Source organism: Cupressus sempervirens, chromosome 4, assembly GCF_028749045.1.
Source record: "Cupressus sempervirens isolate cs-2001-9-10 chromosome 4, ASM2874904v1, whole genome shotgun sequence".
Classification (NCBI taxonomy): domain Eukaryota; kingdom Viridiplantae; phylum Streptophyta; class Pinopsida; order Cupressales; family Cupressaceae; genus Cupressus; species Cupressus sempervirens.
In genome coordinates, this window is record NC_143121.1 from 833,728,986 (window position 1) to 833,755,314 (window position 26,329).

At 37.8% G+C, this 26,329-nt stretch overlaps 1 protein-coding gene across 5 annotated transcripts in view; it reads left to right on the forward strand.

The window, feature by feature from the left end:
* The first annotated feature begins 4,264 nt into the window (after nt 1-4,264).
* Nucleotides 4,265-26,329, forward strand: part of LOC149563971 (transducin family protein / WD-40 repeat family protein) — a 221,185-nt gene continuing 199,120 nt past the window's right edge. For 2 of the 5 annotated variants that reach the window (XR_016364136.1, XR_016364137.1), the window contains exon 1: nt 4,265-4,778. Coding sequence is in view for 3 of the 5 variants with exons in the window: in XM_089827078.1 (XP_089683204.1) it covers nt 4,352-4,778 (427 nt within the window). In the remaining 2 variants the exon portion in view is untranslated. The remainder of the gene's footprint in view (nt 4,779-26,329) is intronic. The other 3 variants (XM_089827078.1, XM_089827077.1, XM_089827075.1) reach the window with 2 other exon arrangements.

The window sequence follows — 26,329 nt, forward strand, 5'->3', positions numbered from 1 at the left end:
AGAATAACAAGAATACAAAGCATAAAACATAGCAAATGAAGAGCTCACTGATTTTGTCTATTGAAAACAACATAAGCAATGCATATTTATATACAAACCACAACCAACTACTCTCCCATAAAACCAGAAACAAACTCTACGTCTAGTTGTGACTAATTGACAACAAATTAAGCCTTATTGACAATAAACTAGAACTGTTGACAACAAACTGGAACTCTGAATAGATCACCAGTTCTTTACAGACTCCTATTAGAACTCAAACTATGACTCTCTCTTTGTTGATTTATTCCAACAAATATATTAATATTTCACAATATCTCTAGAAATATCTTTTATTTGCTTTAGTCTTTAAAGTGTGCCTCCATATTTTCCATACATGTGACAAAAATTCAATGCTTTGAATTATGCTTTGATGAATGTCCACGCCTTGTCTTATTACTCTAAACATCACACATTAAGCTTTATTTCAAGATCAAAAGTGTTAAATACTCAAAGTTGACTTATTTTTTCCAAACTTATTTTTCTTTTTAGTGTGTGATGTTTAAGGTGGCCCTCCCATTTTGGATAGGCCAAAAGGATGTTAAAAATGTCTATCAGAGCATTCCATAAGAAAAATAATTTTTTGGATAGCGAAGTCAATGTCACAAGCTTAAATGGTTACCATTCTCCATGTGCTTCTTTAAAGGATTGATATATTTAGCAATCAAGAAGTTGCCTACCAATCATGTAGATTCCAGAGTGGTGTTGTCAAATTTTGCATGGCCCAACCTACCAAAGATGTCACTCAAGGAAACATTTGTTTAGGCTTGTAATGAACAATATGTATATTATGTATCTATATTACCATTTATACAAGATGTTTATGATGACCCAATGAGTTAGAGCAGCTGTCAAGGGAGGATGTGAACTAGCCTCGCAATGAGGGAAGCATTGATTCCAAAGTACATTGTTTTGTCTCGACTTATGAAACTTAATTTAGACACCCATGATTGCTATTAAAATAGGAGTAAGATCATAGTAACACAAATTCCATGCTTTCTTATGTATTAGGCACGTGTAAAGATGCTAAAAGCATAATAATCCATGTAGTTCTAAAGTTTATTGTTGGGAAAATGTAAAAGAGCCATTTTAAGAGTGATGCTAGGTTATAGGTCATTTGTGAGTAGATTTCAAAAATAATATTTGGAATTCTTCCAAAGTTTTTAAATTTCAAGTTTCTTGGGTTTGGATTTAAACTTAATTATAAGTAAGTGAAGATTTAGCCATTGGCTAAGCAACTGAAAAATGCACCCGACGTGACAATTTTTTTAATTTATTAATTAATTTAAAAGTCAGAGAATTGGTTCTTCGACTTAAAAAAAAATAAAAAAATCAAAAAATCATAGGTGCATTTTTTGAGTTGCTTAGATGTTGTTGAAGATTTAACATGACATAGTTAAAAAATGTGTTTCCTCATAAATAAGGCACTTCTTTAAACCAAAAAAATCAACTATTTCTGGGATGGCCTTGATTATTATCCAAATTTACTCTTTTATTAAATCGTAAATTTTTATATGTCGAATAAAATTTTATTTTTATCAAAATTTTCATTTCTTCTATATATCTATATTGTATTGTATATGATTCAACTATTTATTTTATATATTTTTTTAGTTATTGAATAATTAGAAGAAAAAAGAAAAGTTTTTGATTGAATGTTTTTGAATAAAAAAATCTTATTAAAATTCTTCTCTTTTATTTGATTTGATTAGCCCATAGATAATGGGTCAAAGTCTAGAGTATTATTAGTACTTGTCCGTAGGCTAAGTACTATTGTGATAGTTTTTAGATTTCATGCATTAACTAGTGATTAAAACTTTTCATTTCTAAGGTTAGAATTAAATATTTCTAAATTCTATTATAAATTAATACATTATGCATAGTATAGATGCAAGAGTTTTAATTTTATAATTTATAAAAAAAAATTCTATTATTTGATTGGATGAATCCAGTTAACTCTTATATGGGGAAATTTATGGATTGTAAAACTAATGTGATATGTTTGAGTAGACTCCAACCTAAGATCTTCAAGATGAGAGGTTTAAAGTTTGTAATTGTGTTTTAGACTCTTTCGATAAAAATAAGATATTGTTTTAAAAATTAGTTGACAAATTAAATATATAAGAAAATGTTTCTTTGGTCTTCTTAATGTGTTAAACCCCTTTTGATTTATGATTTATTTATTAGAATCTTTTTTTGTCAAGAATACTTTGGAAAATGAAATATTTGTGGTATTCTTTTCAACTTTTTAACCTAAATAATTGAGACACTAAATAAGCATTTAGGTGAAAAGTGAAAAACCACCATTACCAATATCAAATTTTAGAAAAAATATATATTATAAGAGTGACATTGATGAAAAGGTTAAAATTTATGAAAACATATTGCTCAATTAAATATAAAGCATGTTGAAAATGTTTTTGTATAAAGCTAACTAATATTGAAACACAATTAACCTTTTAAATTATAAATTATAAAAAATAGATAAATTGATCTCCAGTGAGTCATAGGTGTACTTTGTAAACTTTATCTTAAAATATCAATCAACCATTGAACCTTAATCCAAACTAATTGAAAATACAATTAAGCTTAAAATTCAATATATGAGAAAATATATAATTATTTAGTTCTGAGAATAGATTGTACATAGGTTAAATAATGATTTTTTATGATGACACTTCTTATAGGACATTAATTTTTTTTTTTTTTTTGTGTGTGTAAAAAAAAAAGTAAATAAATTGGATCTTTTACCATTATATTGAAATTCTAGAAAAGGTTTGTAAGATATATATTTGATATACTTTTTTAAAAAACTTTAAAACATCCCACCCAAATCTAATAAATTTATTTAGCTAAATTTGAATTTATAAGTAATTTAAATTATAGTTAAGAAAATAGTTGGTGAAAACCAATGGATGAAGAAACATAATAATAAAATGGAAGAGAAGGGAAATAAGAAAGAGAAGAAAAAGGAGGAGGGAGGTAAGGAGAAGCATAAGCATAAGGAGAAGAAAGAAAAAATGGGAAGGAAGAAAAGATGGAGGAAGGGAAGGAGAAGCATAAGCATAAGGAGAAGAAATAGAAGAAGGGGAAGGAGGAGGATAAGGAGAAGCAAAGGTAGGAGATGTAGAAGATTAGAACAAAGAAGGAGATGACTAAGAGGAAGAAGGAGAAGAAGAGACATAAGGAGATGAAGGATGAGCAAGAAGAAGAAGGAGATGAGACAACCAAGAAGGAGGAGGAAGACAAAGAAGGACATTTTCCATGAGATATTGATACTTAAAAATGTGTGTCGTTATTCATTGGGTTAGGGTTAGTATTATGGTTAGAGACAACGTGTGTCATATAAGGATTAAGATGTGATTTATGCTTCAATTCTATTTGTGGATATATCTTAATAGGCAACTAATATGAAATCTTAGATTGACTACATGATCTTTTATAAATTAAATTTGATACCAATGGGTTTGCAAAGAAGCAAGTGTTGGGATTTAGATATTTGGGGAAGGTTTAAACACATTCACAATACATGGGGTCATTCTCCTTGCTTTCATCAATACATTCATGAAAATCAATCTTATGGGTTGTAATTATCTCACCATTTTCACAGAGGGTATTTCTTGAGGAGGCTCTAGAAGCTTTTTAACAAAGACAATCAACATGTGTCAAAAAAAATTAGCAACTTTGGAAATTCGTATTAACATCCATCAAAGCATAAATGAGAGGATTTTTTTAAATATTGTAATTGACCTACTAGACATATATAGAAAATATGAGAGGACAAATAAAGTCATTGAGCCATTTGCCAAAATGCCTCAAGGAACTATGGTTTCATAGAATACTATGATTGTAGGCTATTCACAAAATGGACTTGGTGAAAAGGCTAATCTTTCAAGCATATGCAAATGGCCAAAGAAAAATGTAGCACACTCAATTGTCTCCTCCATGTATTAGTTAATATACGTTTACACTAACAATAAAAAAATTAAAAATATATTATTTGTATATCTCTATCAGCACAACTATTACACTTTCTTTTGATGCAAAATACTAGCAAATATTTTTTAAAACAATCACCTAAAATTTTCAAACCAAAGAGAAATATAAAAAAAAAAACAAAAAAAAAAACCAAAAAAACTTGGTGATAAATGCCATACAAAAATTTTTAGTTGTTACAAAGACAAAAGTACATAAATAGTTACCCACCGGAAAGGGGTAAAAAGTGTTAAAGATCAGAATATTAAAATAGACCGAGTTGCAGTGATCGACAAAAATGGGCGGATTGATTTGCAGTTAGAGATCTGAATTGAAAATGGATACAGGTGAGGAGTTCGAACCGCTGCAACTTAGACCAATTCAGTGCATTCCACCCGCCCCGAATTCGAGTACAACTGCCATTGATTGGATTCCCGATTTTGTGGGCTTCGGATGGGTGGCATACGGAGCAGGCCCATTTGTGGTGATCACCACCACCCAACTGCCAGAAGGGGAAGAGGAGCCAATTGGCCCCTTCTTTCAGCAAATTCTACAGCCCTTACAATACGAGAAGAGCAGAAAGAAGGATAATGATGACGACAATGACGATGATGACGAATATGAAGAAGACGAAGACGAAATCAGGGCAGTTGCTTGGGCACCTGTTATTCCTTCTAATGGGCTACTCGCAGTAGGAGCTGGAGAATTCGTCTATGTTTATGAACCGCACAGTTTAGTTGCTGGCAATGCAAGTTCTGTTCCAGGTATTTGTAATGCTATTTTGGTTTTGATTCAAATTATATTTTTTAAAATCTTGAACATGTTAAATTCTAGTAACCAAGCTACAGATTAATTGCACAATAAATTCACACAGAATCTGTATCTGATTACTCTGGGTTAATTAACTGAAACTAAATAGTGGAAGCAAAATAACAAAAGCCAAACACACATAGACAATAGCACAAATATACCCAGGAAACCTCAGTTTGGAGAAAAACTTGCAAGTGTTGGGATTTCTATTTCAACCTTACAACACACTTCCTTTCAAAGCTAAATAGAAACCAATTCAATTGTTGGATCTTCTATTCAACCTAAAAGCAGACTTTCTCTCAAAGTCTAGTAGAATTCAATTCACAGTTTGCTACTACAATCTTACATAGGTACAACTCAACTGCTCTACTTAGCTTGCAAGAAAAGAATGTTTTCTTGCTTTCTTATGCTTTTCCAACTTAAGTTGCTTTAAAGCAACTCCACTCCACCTTTCGAACTAAACAACAAAAAACTAACACTCCCTCTTAGCGAGGAAGGTGTTCTACACAACACCCAACTTATCCTTGAAGAATATACACTTATTCTCCACCAGAACCTTGTTAGTATATCTGCTATTTTTTTGCCAATAGGAAAGTATTGGAGTTCTGCTATCCAATTCTCCACTCAAACTCTGATGAAGAAAACCTACACTTGCACCTTCTATCCAGCTACAAGAGCAATAGCAGACTATAAGATTGCCACAACAGTTATACATAAATAACTTTAGTCTCACAATCCCCTTTCTGCTAAGAAAATAACTCTCACTAAATGTGCACACAAACACTATGTCAAGGAACTCTCTTCCTCTCAATTATTTCTAGGAAATCTCTTCCACTCCATATATCCAGGAAATCTCTTCCTTCCTCTTTATATCTCCAGAAAATATCTTCCTTTCGATACCTAGGAAATCTAGGAAATCTCCTCCTCTTAATATATAAAGGAAATCTCTTCCTCCAGGAAATCTTTTCCTCAATGTCTCTATGCAACCCATCCTTGCTCCTTGGATCCACACCATGCAAACCCCATGCCAAAAGATGATCACCATAGCCACCCTGCAACCTATCTTTACTCAATCATTGATTGTCATAGCCATAACAAAAACTAGAGACAATTTTTTTTTTCCTGTAATCTTTGTCATAGATCTTGGCTTTGTATTGAGAGTGCATAGCACTGATACCATGCTAATTCTCATAGCTTTGATAGCATGTTAAATTCTAGTAATCGAGTTACATATTAATTGCACAATAAATTTATAGAAAGAATCTCTATCTGATTTATAACAATTATTACTCTGGGTTAATTAACTGAAACTAATAAGCAGAAGCAAAATAACAGAAGCCAAATTCACATAGACAATAACACAGATATACCCAGGAAACTGCAACTGTTGGAATTTCTGTTTAGCCTTACAACAGACTTCCCCTCAAAGTCTAATAGAATCCAATTCAATCATTGGATCTTCTAATTAACCTAACAACATACTTTCTCTCAAAGTCTAATAGAATCCAATTCCCAATTTGCTACTGCAATCTTACATATATAGAGCCCAATTGCTTTACTTAGCTTGAAAGAAAAGAATGTTTTCTTGCTTTCTTATGATTTAAATCATATATATAATCACTTCCTATTTTTCTCAAACTCACAAACTTAGAAATGTTCTTTTAAAGAATTAAAACAAAACTATTGCTAAATATCCAACTTAAGTTGCTTTAAAGCAACTCCACTCCACCTTCCAAGCTAAACAACAAAAAACTAACAGAACATGGGTTATATTAGATTATTCTTTGTAATTTTCACACCACAACCTCAGCACATGGAGTTATGAATATTCTTATTGAATAAACTTGTTAAGCATGTCCAATGGAGTTCCATGTAGCCTTATGCAGCGAGGTGATTAAAACTTTTGTCACACCCACCATTGTATCATAAATCCCGACAATTAGTTGATTTTTTTATTGGAATGGATATATAGGAGTAACAATTTTAGAATGCCACCATGCAATAAATGCCTGCTTAATTGAAGGCCTTGCAACTTCATTTCACACTAATCATTAATTGGGTGTAGAGATCTTTTGAACTTTTGATTTATAATTTTTTTGTTTAGGAGTAGTGATTGGTATTATTATTTATAAAATAATATAACATGCACGCAAAAAAAGGTGGAAGAAGTCACACCCCAAGCCCAAACATGGATAAAATCTAGATGATGACACAATAACATGTGGCAAGAGTTAAAGAACTAGTGCAACCTTAGCAGACTACATAATATCTATGGGAGGCTCCCAACAATCATGTCATCATTCATCATTATCTTCTGTCATCAAGAGGTTGAGTGTCACACGTAGGTGATATAACGAGAGCAAAGTGAGGGGATTTGCAAGAGTTTAGCCAAATACCATACTTACATGAAAACAAAAGTAAATACTGAGAGGGGTAGGGGGCCAATCAGTATTTTAAATTTTATCAATAGTCAAGACAAATTCATCACAGTAAAGTTGAGACAATGATGCTCAAGATTTATCACATGGAAACCCTTTTGTGTAAAAACCATGGTTCACTAATAATCAGGAAAGAGGTACAACTCAGTACAAAAGACCAACAACTCATATTTAATCAGCTACCAAGTTTAGGCTTCAACCTCTATCACCATGAGCAATGACTCAACTAAGCTGATTCAAATTTCTCACCCATCTATCACTATATGAGGTATAAACGAGTTGCAAAGAGACCACTAGGCAAGGATAATTGTCTTGAACCCAACAGGCTCACGCTATTGTAATATTGGATAATTTTGTTTTTGTTTGGAAATGTCTTGCAATTTTGTATTTTTTCAGAATATGATGTTTGAAATTTCCAGAGATATGAAATACTGAAATAAATGCTGGAAAGAATAGACAACTCACTTCTAACAATGCCAAGTCCCACTAAAACTTGCAATTAGGAGATTGCAATTAATTGCTAGCAATTCTGGAAATTACAATGAATTGAGATGAACCTGTAGGTTTAATTGCAGTAGATGCAATGAAGAAGATCACAGCTACGTCTCTCTCCTATCAATGCCAACACTGCCAAGAACAGGTTGCAGTGATACTAAAAGCTCACACCAAATGACGTGAGTGCAATACAGGGATAGACGCCCAACAGTGGTATCAAAGAGACAATCTGCAGGCTATTTTGAATGCCCAATCTGCATACACATCATCCAAACACAAGGTCGCTTAGTATGAAACATAAAGCAGGAAGAATGGCACTTGAAATTACTGATGCAACTTTGACACGGGCCTTAGGATTGTAGCACAGCCTTAAAATTTGCTACCGTACCCCTTCGAAAATGATGACAAACACATAAAATAACTGATCGCCGCCTCTGAAGTGTAATTGCAGCAAGTAATCAGACCACACACAGTAATCAAAGGACTGCCTAGGCAATAAGAATGTGGCATCATTCAGCTAGGAAGACTTCCAATGCCAAGCACCATAAAGCTGCCCAAGCTAAGAACAAATAGCAGTAATTTTAATGCCAAAATGCAGAGATAATTGACGTCAAATTCCAGAGATGATAAACAACAATTTAGCAGCACACATTCACCTTCCAAATTACAGTAACCTCAGACTAGAAGGCTGGAATGTAAACGTTGTTTACCGCATAGGGTAAGAAGTCCAACACAAGTATAACACGATTCAATTCCGAACAGGTACTTTATTTATGTATGCATTTGCAGATTACAATGACTACAATGATTTCCGATTACAATTATGATTCCAAAGTCCATCTCGGAGGTGTACATATACCTTTCCGAAGGGGTGACTCAAGCGTCATGCGCCTGTTCGGATACTACTCTACCCGTTGGCTACATTATACATTTTACCGACAACACCATCCCCCCCAAAAGAAAGGTCGTCTCCGGACGACAATACAACAAAAATCAAAATTTTCTAACGCAATACATCAATGCATAAGTACTAGACAGAGGGATGCGTCCCTGGCGTAGTGGCCGTCCGCGTTCGCAACTCGTTCACCTCTGCTCTTAGCTTGTAGACCTGTTCCTTCCCGATCTTCAGCTCAACTTCTGCTTCCAACTGGAGTTCTAGGGCTGACTGCATCATCTCTCCGACTTCCCCCAATTCCCTCTCCTTTTCTGCTGCCATCTTTTCTTTTTCTGTCGTCAATTGTTCATTTTCTATTGCTAACTGTTCTTTTGCTGCTAACAGGGCTATCCTCTCGGATTGCCAGGCCACCCTCTTCGATTCCCAGGCTGCCTTCTCCGACACAAACCTGGCAGCTGACTCCTCTCGAGCTCTCTCAGCTGCTAGCTGGTTCGCCTGACTCCTCCGAAGGGTGTAATATATCTCCTTGTGTAACCTTGCGATCTCCTGAATCAGTATCTCAATCCGGCTCTCCTTCACAGGTTCCCTTGTGATGGACCAATCCTGTCGCATCTCTGTGGTTTTCACATCGGGTGTAATAACCCCAATAGGTTATAACTTCTTCAAACACCAAAAAAATCTTTATACTTCAGTTGTTTGACATTTCATCAAACACTTTGCAAGCAAGCTCTGATACCATTGTAATAACCCCAATAGGTTATAACTTCTTCAAACACCAAAAAAATCTTTATACTTCAGTTGTTTGACATTTCGTCAAACACTTTGTAAGCAAGCTCTGATATCACTGCAATAACCTTGCTCAAATCTGCCCTCAAAAATGCTGATGAAAGCTCAAGGAATTTCATCAAACAATTCACATGCAAGGGATGTATGACTGATATAGTATTTCAGCTAGCTTCAAATGACTTTTTTTCCAATTTGCATCAATGAGAATCTAGTGATAGAAGATTACAATGAACTACACAATGACCTAACATGAGTGTGCTCCTAATTTTGACAATATTTAGTGCATATATTATGATCTAAGCATGAGAAAAGAACACCTACAGCCAACTGGCATTTTTGCAAACAGTTGGTATGCAAACTATCTAGCTGATAAATAATGAGATTGAATTGCTTAAATGACACCAGCAACTATTATCTTTTTGATTGCAATCAAATTTCTAATACAATGCTCATGAAATATGGCCAAGACTTTGGCATTTACATGGATTACCAAAATGACAATGCTGGTATAATGCACACTTACAGCTGAAACTTATAATACCCTAAAAAAAACAATACTAACAAGGGAACCTGGTTGTAGATGGCTGTAATAATTTTCCTTCAATGCTGCCCCTTCTGCTTTACTTTTTCGAACTGCTTTTTCGGTTCCGCTTTTTCCGCTTGCTTTTTCGATTCCGCTTTTTCCGCCTGCTTTTTCAGTTCCGCTTTTTCCACTTGCTTTTTCGATTCCGCTTTTACCGCCTGCTTTTTCGGTTCCGCTTTTTTGGACTGGTTTTTCGTTTCTGCTTTTTCGGATTGCTACCCTGTTGAATCTCAAGACCATATCTTTCAATGGCGTCAAGATTTTCAACTTGAAGGGATTTCGTCCTTCAAACTATTAAGACATAACCTCTAGAAAATTCTCCAATTTTTTTGATATTTCCAACCATGCTTAAAAGAAGCTCTTCCATTTCTTTTATAGTGTTCTCACAAGAGCTCCATCCTTCGTTTTCTCAATGTGGGATAAAACATAACTCTCTTTATGTAACTTATGTCTCCAATGTGTTATAAAATAAAAGGAACTCTTTTAATTTAAATATTTTCCACAAACTATAGTCTATGTATTAATAAAGTTAAATATTTAAATTTAACTTTATAAAATAGCTTTATCAATGCAAAAAAAATCTTATCAATGATAAACAAGTCTTCTTGCCGATTTTAAACAATTACCATCAACATACCGCTGCCACTGGATGTCCACCCATGCCCAAGATGACTTACTATAAATAGTAAGTATGCCCAAAGTTGCCTCAAAACCCCTCAGAAAGACCTGCAACTGAAACTATCTAGGCCAAATGGCCTCTAAGCCCTTTTGATGTCCTGGTTAGCCTACGGGACCGTGGGGAAATAGGCTAACGACAACATCATGCTATGAATGCTAAAAAGGGGACATTACATCGGGCCATCCCCTCTCCTGAAAACAAACGGTAAAGACAGCTGGACACCCCATCCTCATGAAGGATATGACTCCCTCCAGCTCCTTCCCTACTGACTCCAATGCCTGCATCTTTGCCGAATCTATAACCTGGCGAGCCCGAGATGCTAGAGCTGCGACATCATCAAGAAAAATTGCCTTTGTCCTCGTTGCCTCCTGCACTAGTGGGTGCTTCTGCTATGTACCCATAGCCTTCTCTACTTCATCCGCCATACGCTCAACAGCGCTACGCGTTACTCCCTCATTCTATGCCTGCGCAACCTCCTGTAGTGGGTTCTCTGAAACTGCTTCCCGCGTGGGTGTCGGCAAGTATGTCACTCGAGGTGCTGGAGTTCGGTGGAACTTTGTACTCAGAAAAACACTCACCCTTTGTGTCCGGTCCTCTCTCTCGCTGTCCTGCTCAGGTGATACCAACAGTGTTGTGTCTTCTGCAACCACTGCATCAGATCCTGCTACATCCAGTAGGACACTTGATGTCCCCAATTTCTCACCTATGGGTACCTCCAATACCCCTGTCTCCGTGTCTATCTCCATCTCCCTGTCAGGTACAAAATTCTCTCCTGTATCTGGTAGAGTCTCATGAGCCGGTTCCATTGGTGCCACCGGGGCTACTATCTCCGTCGGTGCTAGATGTGACTCTGCTACAGCTCGTGTCTCTATAGTGGGCTGCGTCGTAACTGAGACTGGTGTCATCACTATCGGCTGTCTGATTTGTCCAAACCCTGGGATACCATGTATACCCACCGGAACCAAGTGTGTCGTAGGCGAAAGCACAGGCCGTGGAAATCTCAAGGGTGTAGCCGTGATTACTCCTACCTCTTCGTCATCTTCTTTTTCCCCCTCAGACCCATTCTCCTCTGAAGATGTTTCCTCTCGGCCACTATCGGTGTCACCATCATCCGGCCTTGGTCGCTTTTGCCCTATTGTTTTGGTGCCGAGGGTATCCAAGTGCTTCTGCATTATAGGTGGTTCGCCAGGCGCGAGTGGTCCTGGTTTTGCCTCTAGGGCATCATTCGGGATCAGCCGCGTCGTCGCATCCAAAAACAGACCAATAGCATAATGTGGCATATAGAACGTTTTGTGCTGCAGTGTCATAAACTCTGACATCCGCTCAGCCAATAGTGCTGCCCAGTCATATACTCTGCTGTGCAAGATTCCGTTCATCATGGCTACGTGTGGAAACGAGATATTTGAAGCGCGGCTCGAACCTGTGAGATGGCTTTTAACTATGTTCATCAAACAACGCCAATGCCCCTCTTGGATATTAGATTTCTTTAGTCCTCTGCCTTTGGACGTGACTGAAAGAGCCTCCTGTTCTACCTGCGACAGGTCTCCGCACACAAGTTGTATCAATTTCATCTTCACTTCCTGGCTTAACTTCTTCGGCTTGCTTTCTATTTTTTTCCCACCCTGAGCATGACCAGGTATGCCAAATACTCGTGTAAAATCTGCCGGTCTGAATGCTACCGTTAACTTGCAACCAAGATATTCAAATGCACTGCTTCTGGAGAACCTGTCATATGTTTCAATCATAATGCGCAAAAACCCCTCGTAGTCTCTGATGCAAAATACAGGCATTTGCACTACCCATTCCACCTGTGCTCTTCGGATACTAGCCTTCACCTGGTGGTTGTCTGGGGTCTCCTGCCACTATTTTCGGCACTCTGCACTATTTAATCCTTCGAATGTGATACTCTGTACTGTAGGAATTTCTCCTTGCTGCCTGGTTTGCTTTGCTTTCTTACTTGCGCCTGCACTAGTGGTTCTTGTATACATCCCTCCTGCTACACGAATTCCTGACGGTAGTGTCTTCAGGTTCTTATTCATGTCCTCGTCCAATTTTCTCTTCCAAGCCCTCTTTCCAGCTGACTCCATATCGTTACCCTTTCGTCTTTTGTGAATAAATGTCACACCGTTCTGGCAGTTACTTTTCCACAGGTTTTCTAACTTCCGTACTGTACGGCTTCTTAATTCCAGCCTCCGTAGTGATGGTACAGCTTCCTTGAAATTTTCTAGTACGGCTCTAAAAGAATTTCTTTTTATCTTGCTTGGAAATGCTCTAATGTTTTTTCAATCCTTAAGATATCCTCCCTCCTGTATTTCCATCTGCTTCAAATCCCTTCTTGGTACGGTCCTTGTAATATATATATATATATATATATATATATATATATATATTTTAAAAATCTTTTTCTAGCCGTCCGTACGTTTGATCTCCTCAAGGAATTTATCTCAGCCATACGGACTCTTCTCCTTCTTATTTGACTGGGTTAGCAGCCGTACGGTCTCCAACTGCCATTTGCTCCCCAATCCGTACGGTCTCCAATAACCAATTGCTCTCCGTATCACTGTATGGTAATGTTCCTCAGGCCGTACGGTCTCTTATTTTCCTCAGGCCGTACGGTAATGTTCCTCAAGCCGTACGGTCTCTTATTTAGCTTTCCTGTCTCCTAGGGGCCGTACGAGCTTTCATTTAATTTCCCTATGTTCGTACGGGCTTCGTTATTATCTCCCAAAGGCCGTACAGTCGTCTTCTTCTATGCTGGTCTGTCCGTATGGTCTTCCTGACTTGGATATTCTTGTATCGCCTTTTTAATCTTTATTTTGTTTATTTTATTTACTTATTTATTTTTTATTTTTTAATTTATTTTTTCTTTCTTTCCTTTCACCCTCCTTGAGCCCGTACGGTCATGAAGGTGGGCCTTACGGTCTTAAATCCTGCTCCTCAAAGACTCCTGTTGCCAATTTTACCTCTTTATACATTTATTTTATACTTCATTTTAGCAACTCGTGCTTTTCCAACTTCAGTTTATTATTTCATATTTAAAACTATATTCGATTTTAATATTATACATATATACACTATTTACAGACATTTTCTTCATTCACTTATTTGTCTGAGGGGAATCCTTCTTTTCCTTGTATATTTTTAACTTTGATCCATTTACGGCATCTGGAATTTCTTTTCCGTCTAGTATCCATAATTTAATTGCTCCGTTATATCCAACTTCTCGTATTTTGTACGGTCCAACCTATTTAACTTTGAATTTCTCAGGCCTTATTTCATTTCGTCCATTATACTTCAGTACTAACTGACCTGGTTGAAAGTTGTTCAATTTTAGGTGCTTGTCATGCCACGCCTTTCTCCTTGTTTGTGTGACTTCGATGGCCCACTGCGCCTGCAACCGCCGCTCATCGAGTTTGTTCAGGTTATACAACCTCTCTCGTAAGCTCTCCATATCGCCCAGTTTATTCTCGATCGCTATCCTTAAACTTGGCACCATGAAATCTGTCGGCACCACTGCCTCCTGTCCGTACATTTGCTGAAACTGGGTATGTCCTGTAGTTACTTTATACGAAGTGCGGTACGCCCATAAAGCAGATGGTAACTTCTCTTCCCAATCTTCTCCCTCAACTGCACAGGATTTATAAATCACTCCTACCAAAATCTTGTTCGTTGCTTCTGCCTGTCCGTTAGCTCTTGGGTAGTACGGGCTCGACAATGAATGGTAAATTTTGAAATCAGTAGTGAGTACTCTAATTACATGGTTAACAAAATGTCCCCCACGATCACTCGTCAACTGGAGTGGGATCCCGTACCTTGTAATAATTTGTTCATATAAAAATTTTGCTGTGCTGACTGCAGAATTGTCTGGCAATGCGCGTGCCTCCACCCATTTAGTTAAGTACTCCGTTGCTACCACGATGTATCGGCACCTTGTTTTGCTCACCTTCAGTGGTCCGATAAAATCCAGTCCCCACCTCTCAAACAGTTCCTGTGCATGCGAGGGATTCAAAGGCATAAAATCTCTCTTCAATGGTTTTCCAGCCCGTTGGCATGTATCACATGCAACGACCCACTCCCTGGCGTCATTGTATACAGTCGGCCACCATAGTCCTGCCAAAAGTATTTTCCGCGCAGTAGTATTTGGCCCCATGTGTCCTCTCGCTGGGCCTTCGTGTGCTTCCGTTAGTACTTTCGGAATTTCCTCCTCGAGGACACATCGTCTTAGAATCTGATCTGGTCCCATTTTATATAGTAGGCCATTAATTAACTGAAATGTCCGGCTTCTCAATACCAATTTTCGTCTTTCGTTTGGTGACATGTCGCTTGGAAACTGCCCCCTCGATAGATATTCTCCAATGCGTGTGTACCAGGCTGGTAGTACTATAACGTGAAAAAGTTGCGCATCTGGAAAATCATCATTAACTCCTTCAGGTGGCTCCCCCGATTTTATTCTTGATAGGTGATCTGTACTCACATGACTCTTCCCTGGCTGTACCACGATCATAAATGTGAACTCCTGTAATAATAACAACCATTGACTTATTCTTACTTGAATAATCGGCTTATTAACCAAATAGAGTAATGCCTGATGATCTACATAGAACACAAATGGAGTGGCCAACAAGTAGTGTCTAAACTTTTGTACTGCATATACCATCCCCAACGCTTCTCGCTCTGTGGTACTATAATTTCTCTCCGCTTTTGACAGCAATCTGCTTGCAAAGTACACTGGATGGTCCAACCCGTGGTTGCTAGTCTGTGCCAGTGTTGCTCCGATGGCATAATTTGAGGCATCTACATGGACATGAAATTCTTTATCCCAATTCGGATAGGCCAAAATTGGAGCCGTAGCCAACCTTGTCTTCAATCCGTCAAAGGCTTCGTTTTGCTCAGCCTCCCATCTGTAAGTTTCACCCTTGCAGGTGAGTTTGTCCAGCGGATAAGAAAATTTTGCATAATTTTTGATAAATCTTCGATAATAACCGATGTGCCCCAAAAACGACTTCACTTCCGACACATCCGTCAAGGGTGGCATCTCTAAGATCACACGGACCTTGTCTGGATCCGTCTTCAGTCCTTCTTTACAAACTATATGCCCAAGCAGCTTCCCCTGCGGTACCATGAACCTGCACTTCTTCGGGTTCAATGCTAATCTTGCTCGCCTGCACCTCTCCATACATTCTCCTAACGCCGTTATGTGTTTGCCTTCTGTGCTAAAAATTGACCAATCATCTAAAAATGCCTTAAGATTTCCAACAGACATTTTATCAAATATATATAGGATAATCCTTTGGAAAGTCGTTGGAGCATTACATAATCCGAACGGCATCCTGTTATATGCATATACTCCATCCTCGACAATGAATGTCGTTTTTAATTTATCCTCCTCAGCGATGGATATTTGATTATACCCCGAGAATCCGTCCATGAATGAATAAATTTCATGCCCCGCTACTTCCTCCAAAATGCTATTTGTAAATGGTATCGGAAAAGGGTCTTTAATTGTCACGGCATTCAGACATCGAAAATCCACACATATTCTTATCTGTGTCGTATCCTTTTTCAAGGATATCACGATCGGTGATACCCACTCACTTGTCTGCACTTTAAAGATGATACCCGCCTCTAGCATCTTGTCAATCTCTTCCGTGACCCGTGCTGCATTGTTTTTGTTCATTCGGTACGGTCTCTTCCGTACAGGTACTGCGCCTTTGATTAATGGTATCCGATGGACACATAGTTTTGGTGGTACTCCTTTCAAGTCCTTATACGTCCAAGCAAAAACATCCTTGTATTCCATAAATATTCTGAATGCTGCTGCCTTTAATATTGGGTTCCAATCGTCTCCTACAAGAATGTTCTTCGGATTTTCCTCATCACCCAAGTTCATTGCTTTCACTGTCGGCTCTTCATATTTTATTAGTTTATCTTTACTAAACGTATGGGTGGGTGTTTCATCCACCTGCGCTTCCCCCTCCTTCAGTTCACTGTACTCCTTCGGAAACTCCTGGCCTTCTTTTCCCTCCTTGACACTCAAAATATTACAGCTCGGAAAGACCTCATAGTCTTGCATTTGCCAATGTAACAGTCCATTCACGGAGTCAAATTCGTCATCAGTTGAGCCTCCTTCTAGTCTCAACACCCCTTCATCATCTGGTTCCATCCTTCTTTTCCCTTCGTCATCACTCTCGCCATTGCCTTCTGAGTCCAACGACGCGGCTTCTTCCCCTACCATCTGTGTATGCAAATCGATTATAAATCTCCTACCTCCCTTCTCCATTGACAGGGTGTTCCTTTTCCAATCATGCTTTACCTTAGCCTGCACCAACCACCCTCGTCCTAGGATGGCATCATACCCTCTTCTCTTTAATGGAATGACTACAAAATCCAGCAAAAATGGTTGTGTCCCAATTGTTATCGACTGTGCCATCAGAGTGCCCAAGGGTTTTATTCCATGTTGATTTGCTGTAAGTAACTGAAAGGTGGGTGGCCATAGTGTTGGTTGTCCTAGTTTTTTCCAGATATCTTCCGGCATCACATTCACTCCCGATCCTCTATCTACTATTGTATCTGTTAACATCGTACCCAGAATGCCCATCACCACTACTGCTGGGTGTCTGCCTGTTGTCAGTGCTAGTAACATCGGATCTGTTGCTGCCGCTGGGGTTGTTTTCTTGCTATTCTTTGTTCCCTCCTGGCCATCTTGTGCTTCTTCCATTGCTCTCGGAAATGGTGTCATATTTATAATGGCCGTACGCAGCTGTGGCATGGTAATAAGAAGATCATTTAATTTAACTGGCACCTCCATTTGCATTATCTGTTTCACCATACTTTGTTCTGCCAAGTTTCTTTTCGGAGTTACAGTACTGTCTTTTATTTATGACTTCTCTGCTATCATCTACTTTTCTATCTCTGCTCGGGCTTTCTGTGACCTCTCTTTTTCTTCTTCCGCATTCGGATAGTTTGCCTTCCTCGCTTGCTCCCGTGTGATCGCCGACACGTTCTCGTTCCTTGTTTCAATACTTAATAAATTTACACTTTGTTTAGGACATTTCGAATCTTCATGGTCCCTTGGACCACACCATCTGCACAGTAGCTAGGGTGCCTCTTTCGTAGTACAGTCCCTCGCAAAGTGACCCCAAAGATTACATGCCCAATACTGTATCATCGGTCTTCCACTTGCATCATATTGTATTCTACTTCGGCCTCCATTGTTGTTGTTATTGCTTCCACCCCTTCTGCGTCTATTGTTATTTCTATATCCACTTGAAGTTGCATCATTGCCCGCGTTATTGCTATTGTTCGACGCTTCTTGCATGAGTAACACCTGTTGGTGTCCTTTTGCTTTCAAGTTAAACGGACACTCTTTTAGGGAATGCCCCACCACCTGGCAGAGGTCACAAAACTGCTTCTTTGAGCATGAACCCTTCGTATGTCCGTCCTCCTTGCAATCTGTACACCACAATTCTCCTTTTACTGTATCTAGATTCTTTTTCAAATTTTTGAATTCTTTCATCATCCGTAGCATGTCTTTCTGTAGCTCTTTCACCTTCTTGTTTGATTCCTCATCACTACTACTACTCCCCGAGGATGAATCATCTGAATCAGAGGACTTATGCTTTTTCTTCTTACTCGTCTTCTGTTCACTTTCTAAATCCATAGCGCGAGTATACACATCGGTGTATGATGCCGGTGGTACAATCTTCATTTTCTTTTTAAGAGCCGGCCGTAGCCCCTCCACGAACCACCGTTTTTTCAACCCATCCGCTGGTTGACTCTCCATCTTTCCGATCAATTCCTTCAGTCGCCTGGCATAGGTTCGGACTGTCTCATTCTTTCCTTGTTTGGTACTGTAGATTTCTGCCACTATTTCATTATCATCTCGAAGTAATCTGAATTCTGCTATAAATTCTTTTTTAACATTATCCCATGTATTAAGTTTCTGAGGACTAGTGTTAGAAAACCAGTCTATCGCCACACCCCATAGGGTCGCTGGAAGTTGTCTTACCCAATCATCCTCATCCGTCACACCATTTGCCGTCCATATGGTTTCACACGTTTTACAATGTCTGATAGAGTCTGCTGAACCATCACCGTGAAACTTGGGTAACTTTTCTTTAGGGCCAGCCATTGTTACTTGTCTTGGATTCTGAGGTACTTGTGTACCCACGCTGTTCTGAACTCCCGCGCTGTTCTGTGTTCCCGTGCTATTCTGTACTCCCGCACTGTTCTGTGCTCCCGCGCTATTCTGGACTACCGCGCTGTTCTGTGCTTCCGCGTTGTTTTGGTCTTCCGCGCTGTTCTGGACAACAGTCTTGTTCCCAACAACTGCGTTGTCTGGTGACAAGTCTTCAAGTGATGTTCTATTCTCCACCTGTATCCATTCGTCCGGTGTATCAGGAACGAAGAGATCCCTCCACGCTCGTGCTCCCTCGGCACTCCGAGCCATGCGAGTTGCTTCCCTTCCGTTCGAACACTCTCCCCTCAGTGTATACAGGTTAAGAAATTTTTTCCTTGTTTCCTCCACCAAATTCAAGCGTTGTCGAGTTTCTTCCAGCAATTCCTCGGCACTCCTTAGCCTACTAGGTGAGTGCACTCCCTCCGTCTGTGCCTCTTCACCCCTTCGGTGCCCCTTGGCAATCTGCTGAAGTCTCTGTCTGCATTTTGCTTGCTGTGTTAAAATTAAAATTTCTTTTGCTGTACTTAGTTCATTCTTATCTTTCACCTTATTCCGATCTTTGTTTGGCAAATTCGGCATCAATCTTCATATAAATTCCTTCGTTCCAAGTTCGTCTGGCGACGGCGCCAAATGTTTACCGCATAGGGTAAGAAGTCCAACACAAGTATAACACGATTCAATTCCGAACAGGTACTTTATTTATGTATGCATTTGCAGATTACAATGACTACAATGATTTCCGATTACAATTATGATTCCAAAGTCCATCTCGGACGTGTACATATACCTTTCCGAAGGGGTGACTCAAGCGTCACGCGCCCGTTCGGATACTACTCTACCCGTCGGCTACATTATACATTTTACCGACAACAAACGTCCAATTTAGTTCAGAATTATCAATCCAATTTGCTCTACAACAGCAGGAAATTGATTCTCAGTTCAAGCGGAATCAGTCCTCGAGAAAATTCACAGCTCAAAGCCTCACATGAAAATATATCAAAAGCAATAGACAAGAATGAATCTATTTGCTTGATGAAGCCTCTTATATAATGCAACCTGGCTTCTCCAATACACCTTTCATTAAAGTTGCTTCATCAACACTCCTTTCAATTAGAAGCTTTCATCTAATTATTTTAAATAAATAACTCTCAAACACATGGCTTTTATGAAGACACTTTTCACTTAAGAGGCTTCTTCAACACACCATCAAATTATAATATTTATATTATAAAGTCGTTTGTTAAAATAATCTTAATATACAACTTATAATATAAAGCTCCATGAATTTACCCAATTAATCACTGAAGAATCCAAATCACTTGGTGCCTCAGTTGCACTGCTCAAAATAGGAATTGGCCACAATTGACTTACTATCAACAGCAAGTCAATCGATAGGGACCCTCAAATCACACTGTCAGCTCATGAGGGTTGCAATGATGAACTGACTAAGCCCAGCTGGGACATTACAGTAATCTGGGATGGTATATGAGAGCTTACTCTTGATTAATATCTCTGCTAACTATATCACATAGTTTAGAATAAAAATATTGTATGGTAGTGAACCATATCATCACACACTTCCTTTTCAGTTCAAAACATGCACTCCAGTGTCTTCTATGTTCAGCTTAAAATCTCAAGTCTTAACAAACTTTTCACTCTTTACATTTCCAGCATCTGGTGTCTAGCAGCAACCTTCAAAAATTTCACACACCCCTATTAAAACTCACGATATGTTCTTATATCTATCTCTAAGAACATCCTGCCCTTTTAAAAATGTCATGTAAACATGTTTCAGCTATTCAATATTGTCGTGACAAAAACATTACAGCTTTGCAATATTATAACATAAGACAAAACCATTATGAGATAAAACCTTCCAGCATTTCAATAGTTTGTGTTTTTTTATACTTCAGGTCCTGTCATAGGCTGCAAGAAATAACACTCGATACCACAATCTTGCCTTTTCAAATTTATTCTGGACCTTAGCTTTTAATTGCAGAAGCGGTGTGTATATTTGTTTTGTTCATATGCCCAGTATTCTATTAACTTCTCAAAAATGACAACAGCACAATATGTTTTAGCAACCATTTCATAATCATTGTTTCTGTACCTATATGCAGAGCTAGAAAGAAGCAAAACTCCTGTCAGAGTTAGAAACTAACAAAACTCCCGTCAGAGGCATATAAAACACATGGCCAATATGTGTGTTACAATATTCAGAATGCACACACTAGTTGAGAAGAAAAAATGTGACTCCTTCCTGGCAGATACTGCCGTCAACAGTTACTTTGAACCTTGCAGGCAATAGCAGAGATTCCTTCTGCACATGCATGATCATTTCTAACAGACGTCGTGATGAAAGATGCCTTGTATAGGATGAGTTCTGGCATGTTTTCTTTTACCAATTGTCAGGCCCACTAAACCTGCCAGCACACCATTCATGCACTCAGTGCATACACATTAGATTTGAACACACATGTCAACACTTGATGTATTGGACACCATCAACACACCATTAGATTTGAACAGTTATTCAAACAACAATCATCAAGGAAAATAACTAACAATCTCCCCCTATTTTTCATTGATGGCAACCCCATTTTGGAACCAACTGCAATAAGAATGTCCTGCAAACATACAACTTTCCCTGACGAGTACTACTCTCCTTTTGACATCAACGACCATCAAACATTGAGGTGAAAGATAAATCATTGAAGCACTCCCCCTGAAGGTAGGCATTCAGTGAGGTAAGAGTACACCAAGTCTGCTCTAGAGATATTTAAAGTGTTCCCGAGGTAATGGTTTAGTAAAGATATCAGCCACCTATTCTTTAGTGCACACATATTGTAGCTTGATAACATGGTTAACAACCTGCTCCTTCAAAAAGTGAAATCTGATTGGAAAATGTTTAGTATGTAAGTGAATGACAGGATTCTTGGAAATATCTATAGCGCTAGTATTGTCATAGTAGATAGAGATAGGATCAACAGACTAAACTTTAAAATCGAGCAACACTTGTTTCATCCAGATTACTTTCGTGCAACACAATACAACTGCAATATATTCAACTTCAACTGTAGATAGTGAAGTGCAAGATTATTTTTGGCTTAACCACGAAACAAGACAACTACCAAGGAAAAATGTGCTACTACTTGTGCTTTTCTTATCATCAACTGAAATGCCCCTATCTGAATCAGTATAGGCTGCTAAAGTAAAATCAGAACATTTTGGATACCATAGACAAAAATTAACTGTTCCTTTTAGATACTTGAAATCCTTTTTACTACTTGTAGATGAGTCTCTTTAGGCTTAGCTTGAAATCATGCAACATAACATGAGTTCAAAACAACTCAGGTCCCCATATTTCATTTCTTTAGGCATCCAAGTTGGTGACCAACTTCATTTTGTATATTTAACACCAAAGTGAATATTAAAGCATAACTTTATTACCTTAGAGCAGAAATGATAATTGACTGATTGAATGAGTAGTTACAAAGGAGACAAAGGCTCCTTAGATAACAGAATACAAAGATGCTATTTGTAAAAGAAACAATTGTTAATTAAGAATTAAAATATATGTGGCTTTCATTTCACCAAAATCAGAGAAAAGAGTTGAGGCGTTTCCTTTCAAAAGGCTCTTTAATTATTAAAAAAAACTTTAGTCCACATTTTTCATTTCCCGAGGCATCCATATTGGTGAACAACTTTATTTTGTATTTTTGACTAATATTAAAACATTACTTTATTGCCTAACTGGATGCATAAAGTGACCAGATACATCTGAAGATACATAAAGTTATAAGATACATTGACTTAAATGATCATTACAAGGTTAACAATACAATATTATCCTAATACCCTCCCTCAGTGGCTAATTTATTAACTAACTCTCCTACATAACTCTTAACAGATTTGCAGGTCATTTGGCCATGAATGCATAAAAGGGTGTCCTCTTCTCTTCATAACACTCTGCTACATTAGCCTTCTGCTAAATGCCTCCCTTGTGTTGCAAAACTTCTGAATATGATCAAGTTTACCATAATCTTTCCAATACGATGTTGAATATTAAAGCTATCCCTCCATTTATCCAGAGATATCAAGATCAGCTAAAAAAGACATTAATAAGTCTGGAAAACAACGATTTTGCCTAAAATAGTCAAAAGTAGTGTTATCCTCTACTGTAGCTTGGCAAAAGTCATTGATAACAAGACACTTTTTTTTCATTTTGTAGCCTATGCATTCTATGCACACATTTTGAGGTAATCCTTGAAAGCCCATCCATGTGATTTGATCACTCATAAAGTCTATTTGATCTCATCACCATCTTGTACTTTTGCTTTCACGAAGTCCTTTCTGTTTGGGTGTTAGAAATTTTTAAAACCTTGCAAAGTTGGGTGTTAAACCCGATATTACAAGTCTTCTTTTGCACTTAGTTGCAATTTGGGTTTCAAAACCCAAACTGGAGGGTTATTTTATGTCGCAAGTTTAAATCACTTCTAATTGTGTTTCTAAACTTCGATTGCAATTGGAATGCATTCTACCCAACTCTTGCAATCGGGTTTTTAAAACCCGATTGTAAGAAACTCAAAAGTTAAAACTATTCTTTTGCAATCAGGTTTTCAAAATCTGATTGGAAGACATCCTTTGCATTTTTTAAGATACCTAAGTCAGGTTTTAGTAGTTATGCAATTCGGTTTTCAAAACCCAATTGCATGTTAAGTCACTCCCACTTGCATTTGGGTTTTCAAAACTCGATTGCAAGGTAATCTCTATCACACATGTAACTGGGGTTTTAAAACCCGATTACATGTCAAAATTCTAGCTCTTCCTTTTGCACTTGCAATTCAGGTTTTAAAACCCAAATTGCAACTTTGTCATACTTTGTGACTTTTTTTCTCCAGCTTGCAAATTTCGGGGTTTTCTTCCAATGTGACACGAACCCTTGTCAAAATTTCTCCAGATCCAGCAATCTTTCACATCCATGCTACAATTCCATTTCAGATGCTAGTTTATGCACATTTGAATTGAATAACTATGAGGTACGAGCTACCACGTGAAGATATGAGGACTTCATTGGTGAAGAGTGTTGGCAACAGGTCGTGTCTCTAAACAGTTTATTTTCAGTCATGCATTATATAATTTGTTTTTGACATATTACATGTAAAGTGAGAAATAGTTATTACATTAGTAAGATAAGATAAGATAAGATAAATATATTATTGTCCAACAAAAGATCACCAAAACGTCTATGGGACTGAAAGATTATAGCAAGATATCTGACAACAACAGGACCACCAAACGGTGTCCGAGAAAAGCGATCAACAAAAACAAGAAGAAGAAGAAAGATATAGAAAGTGGCAGCAACAAGGACTAGGAGTACAAGTCAAAATTAAGTAGGAGTGTACTGTTGAATAAGTCAAGAATCGTAGTTCTTTCCTTCCTTTTTCTCATAACCTCCCCACTATAAGTATAAGATTGCTCATTGTAAATCATCTTTTAGGTAAGGAACTAAAATCTGCCGGAGTTATGTAGCACTATAAAACTTTTCTTTTACATTGCAAATCGCTTTTTAAGTCAATAGAAGGAGCAATTGTGTGTTCAAGCTTTGAGTTGGAGCATAATCTTAATTGATCATAGGGTTCTTTCACCATTGTGGTTGCATAACTTTGAATTAATTTGAGGTATTGTGGATATTGTTGTTGTGTTTTAGAGGAGTTTTAAACCTGATTTTTGTAATCTTTGAGCTCCAAGTGTGAGTTTAAAGAGATAGTGACTAGTGTTTGAATTAAGCAAAACTTGACATTAATGTGCTACAATCTTTTTTATCTTATTGCACAAGTCTTTGAGCTTGTGTAAAATTCTTGGTTAGTTTGCTGGTATGCATAAGGTTCTTTTATCTGACCCTATGGATATTGCGATTATTGTTTAGTGGAGTTATAATTTTTTTAAGAGATTTGTTTTACTTAACATCCATCCTGATTTTTTTTAGAAACCCTCCATTCATGATTTTTGTCAAAAAACTGAATGGAAAAATTCCTTTACATGAGCATTAAAAAGCCCTCTCCATGGGAAAATGCGAAAACCCTAAAATTTGACAAACAAAACCTCCAAAAAAATGCAATTCTGAGGTAGAAACCCATCACACTCAATAGAAAACCATAGTTCCTAAGCTGGACTTGGCAAGGCTGACTCAACTCATGACTCGACAAAATGAAAAAACTCTTCAAATTTAGAGATTTTAATGATTAAAAACTATTTCATGCACCCTTTATTGCATATAATTTAAAAACATTATAACATCATCAAATAGAAGCTAACATACATAAACAAGAAACATAAATGATAAATCCACCACATACGTAAAATGTAATTTGTAGCTGAAGTAAATAGAAAACATAGGATCATATGACATAGATATATAGAGTTATAAATGTTAATCATGGAGGAAACTCCATAGTTTAGCACGTTTAAGCTGGAGTAGTACTAGGATGGGTGACCTCTTGGGAAGTTTCGGTGCTTCACCTCTGTGAGCATCACCTAGATCCAATGAGTGTTAAATGTTCCATTTTATTCTCATGAGAGATGGATTTGTGTGATGTGATGATCTGTTCCCTGTAACTGCTCTCAAACAACTTTCTCCAAAAAAATGTCAATTAGATGAAATACGTACGAAATTCTAGAGGACAGTTCAAATAGGTGAATTGGTGTATGGATGCCAATGTACGAGCAAATGGGAGGCCGTATGGTACATGCCATAAGGTATAGTGTGGGACAACAGGTGTGCCATACAGTGATCGAAGAGGGAGGTACAGTGAGCAGCTCTTGCCATACGATGATCAAGGAGGCCACACAGTAGATGAAAGGGGATGTAAAAGCATGCGGTGAGGGCCAAGAAAGCCGTACGGTATTATGATGTCCGTACGGTAGAACAAAGGGGTGTCGGAAGGGTGCACGGAGAGGAAAGACTTATTGAGGCTGTACGTCCGTACAATCATAGGGGTAGGAGGATGAATGGTGAAGTAAAGATGATGATGAAAAATAGAGAAGTTTGACAACGCCGTTTCAACCACAATGCAATATATAAAAAATAAGAATAACTTGCAGATAATTAGCGACCAAATAGATACACACTTGTACCAAATAATAATAATACTCCACATACAAATGATGCTCCAATTTGCCAAATGTGAGCCAAATAGTCTATAGACGAAATAGAATCCCACCGAAATCGAAGAGCCAAGTAGGGAAGATCTTTCACTTCCGAAATGGTGAACGAAAGAGAATCCCAACGGGAATTTCCAGTACAAAGAAACAATCCAAATTGCATACCAATGACTACCTACAAGCTGTGCTTAAATACCTGCCTGGGAAACCTTTCTGAGGGTGTACAAAGATAGCCGATGACTACACCATCTTACAAAAACTAAAATAAAAATGGGTGCGAGATATA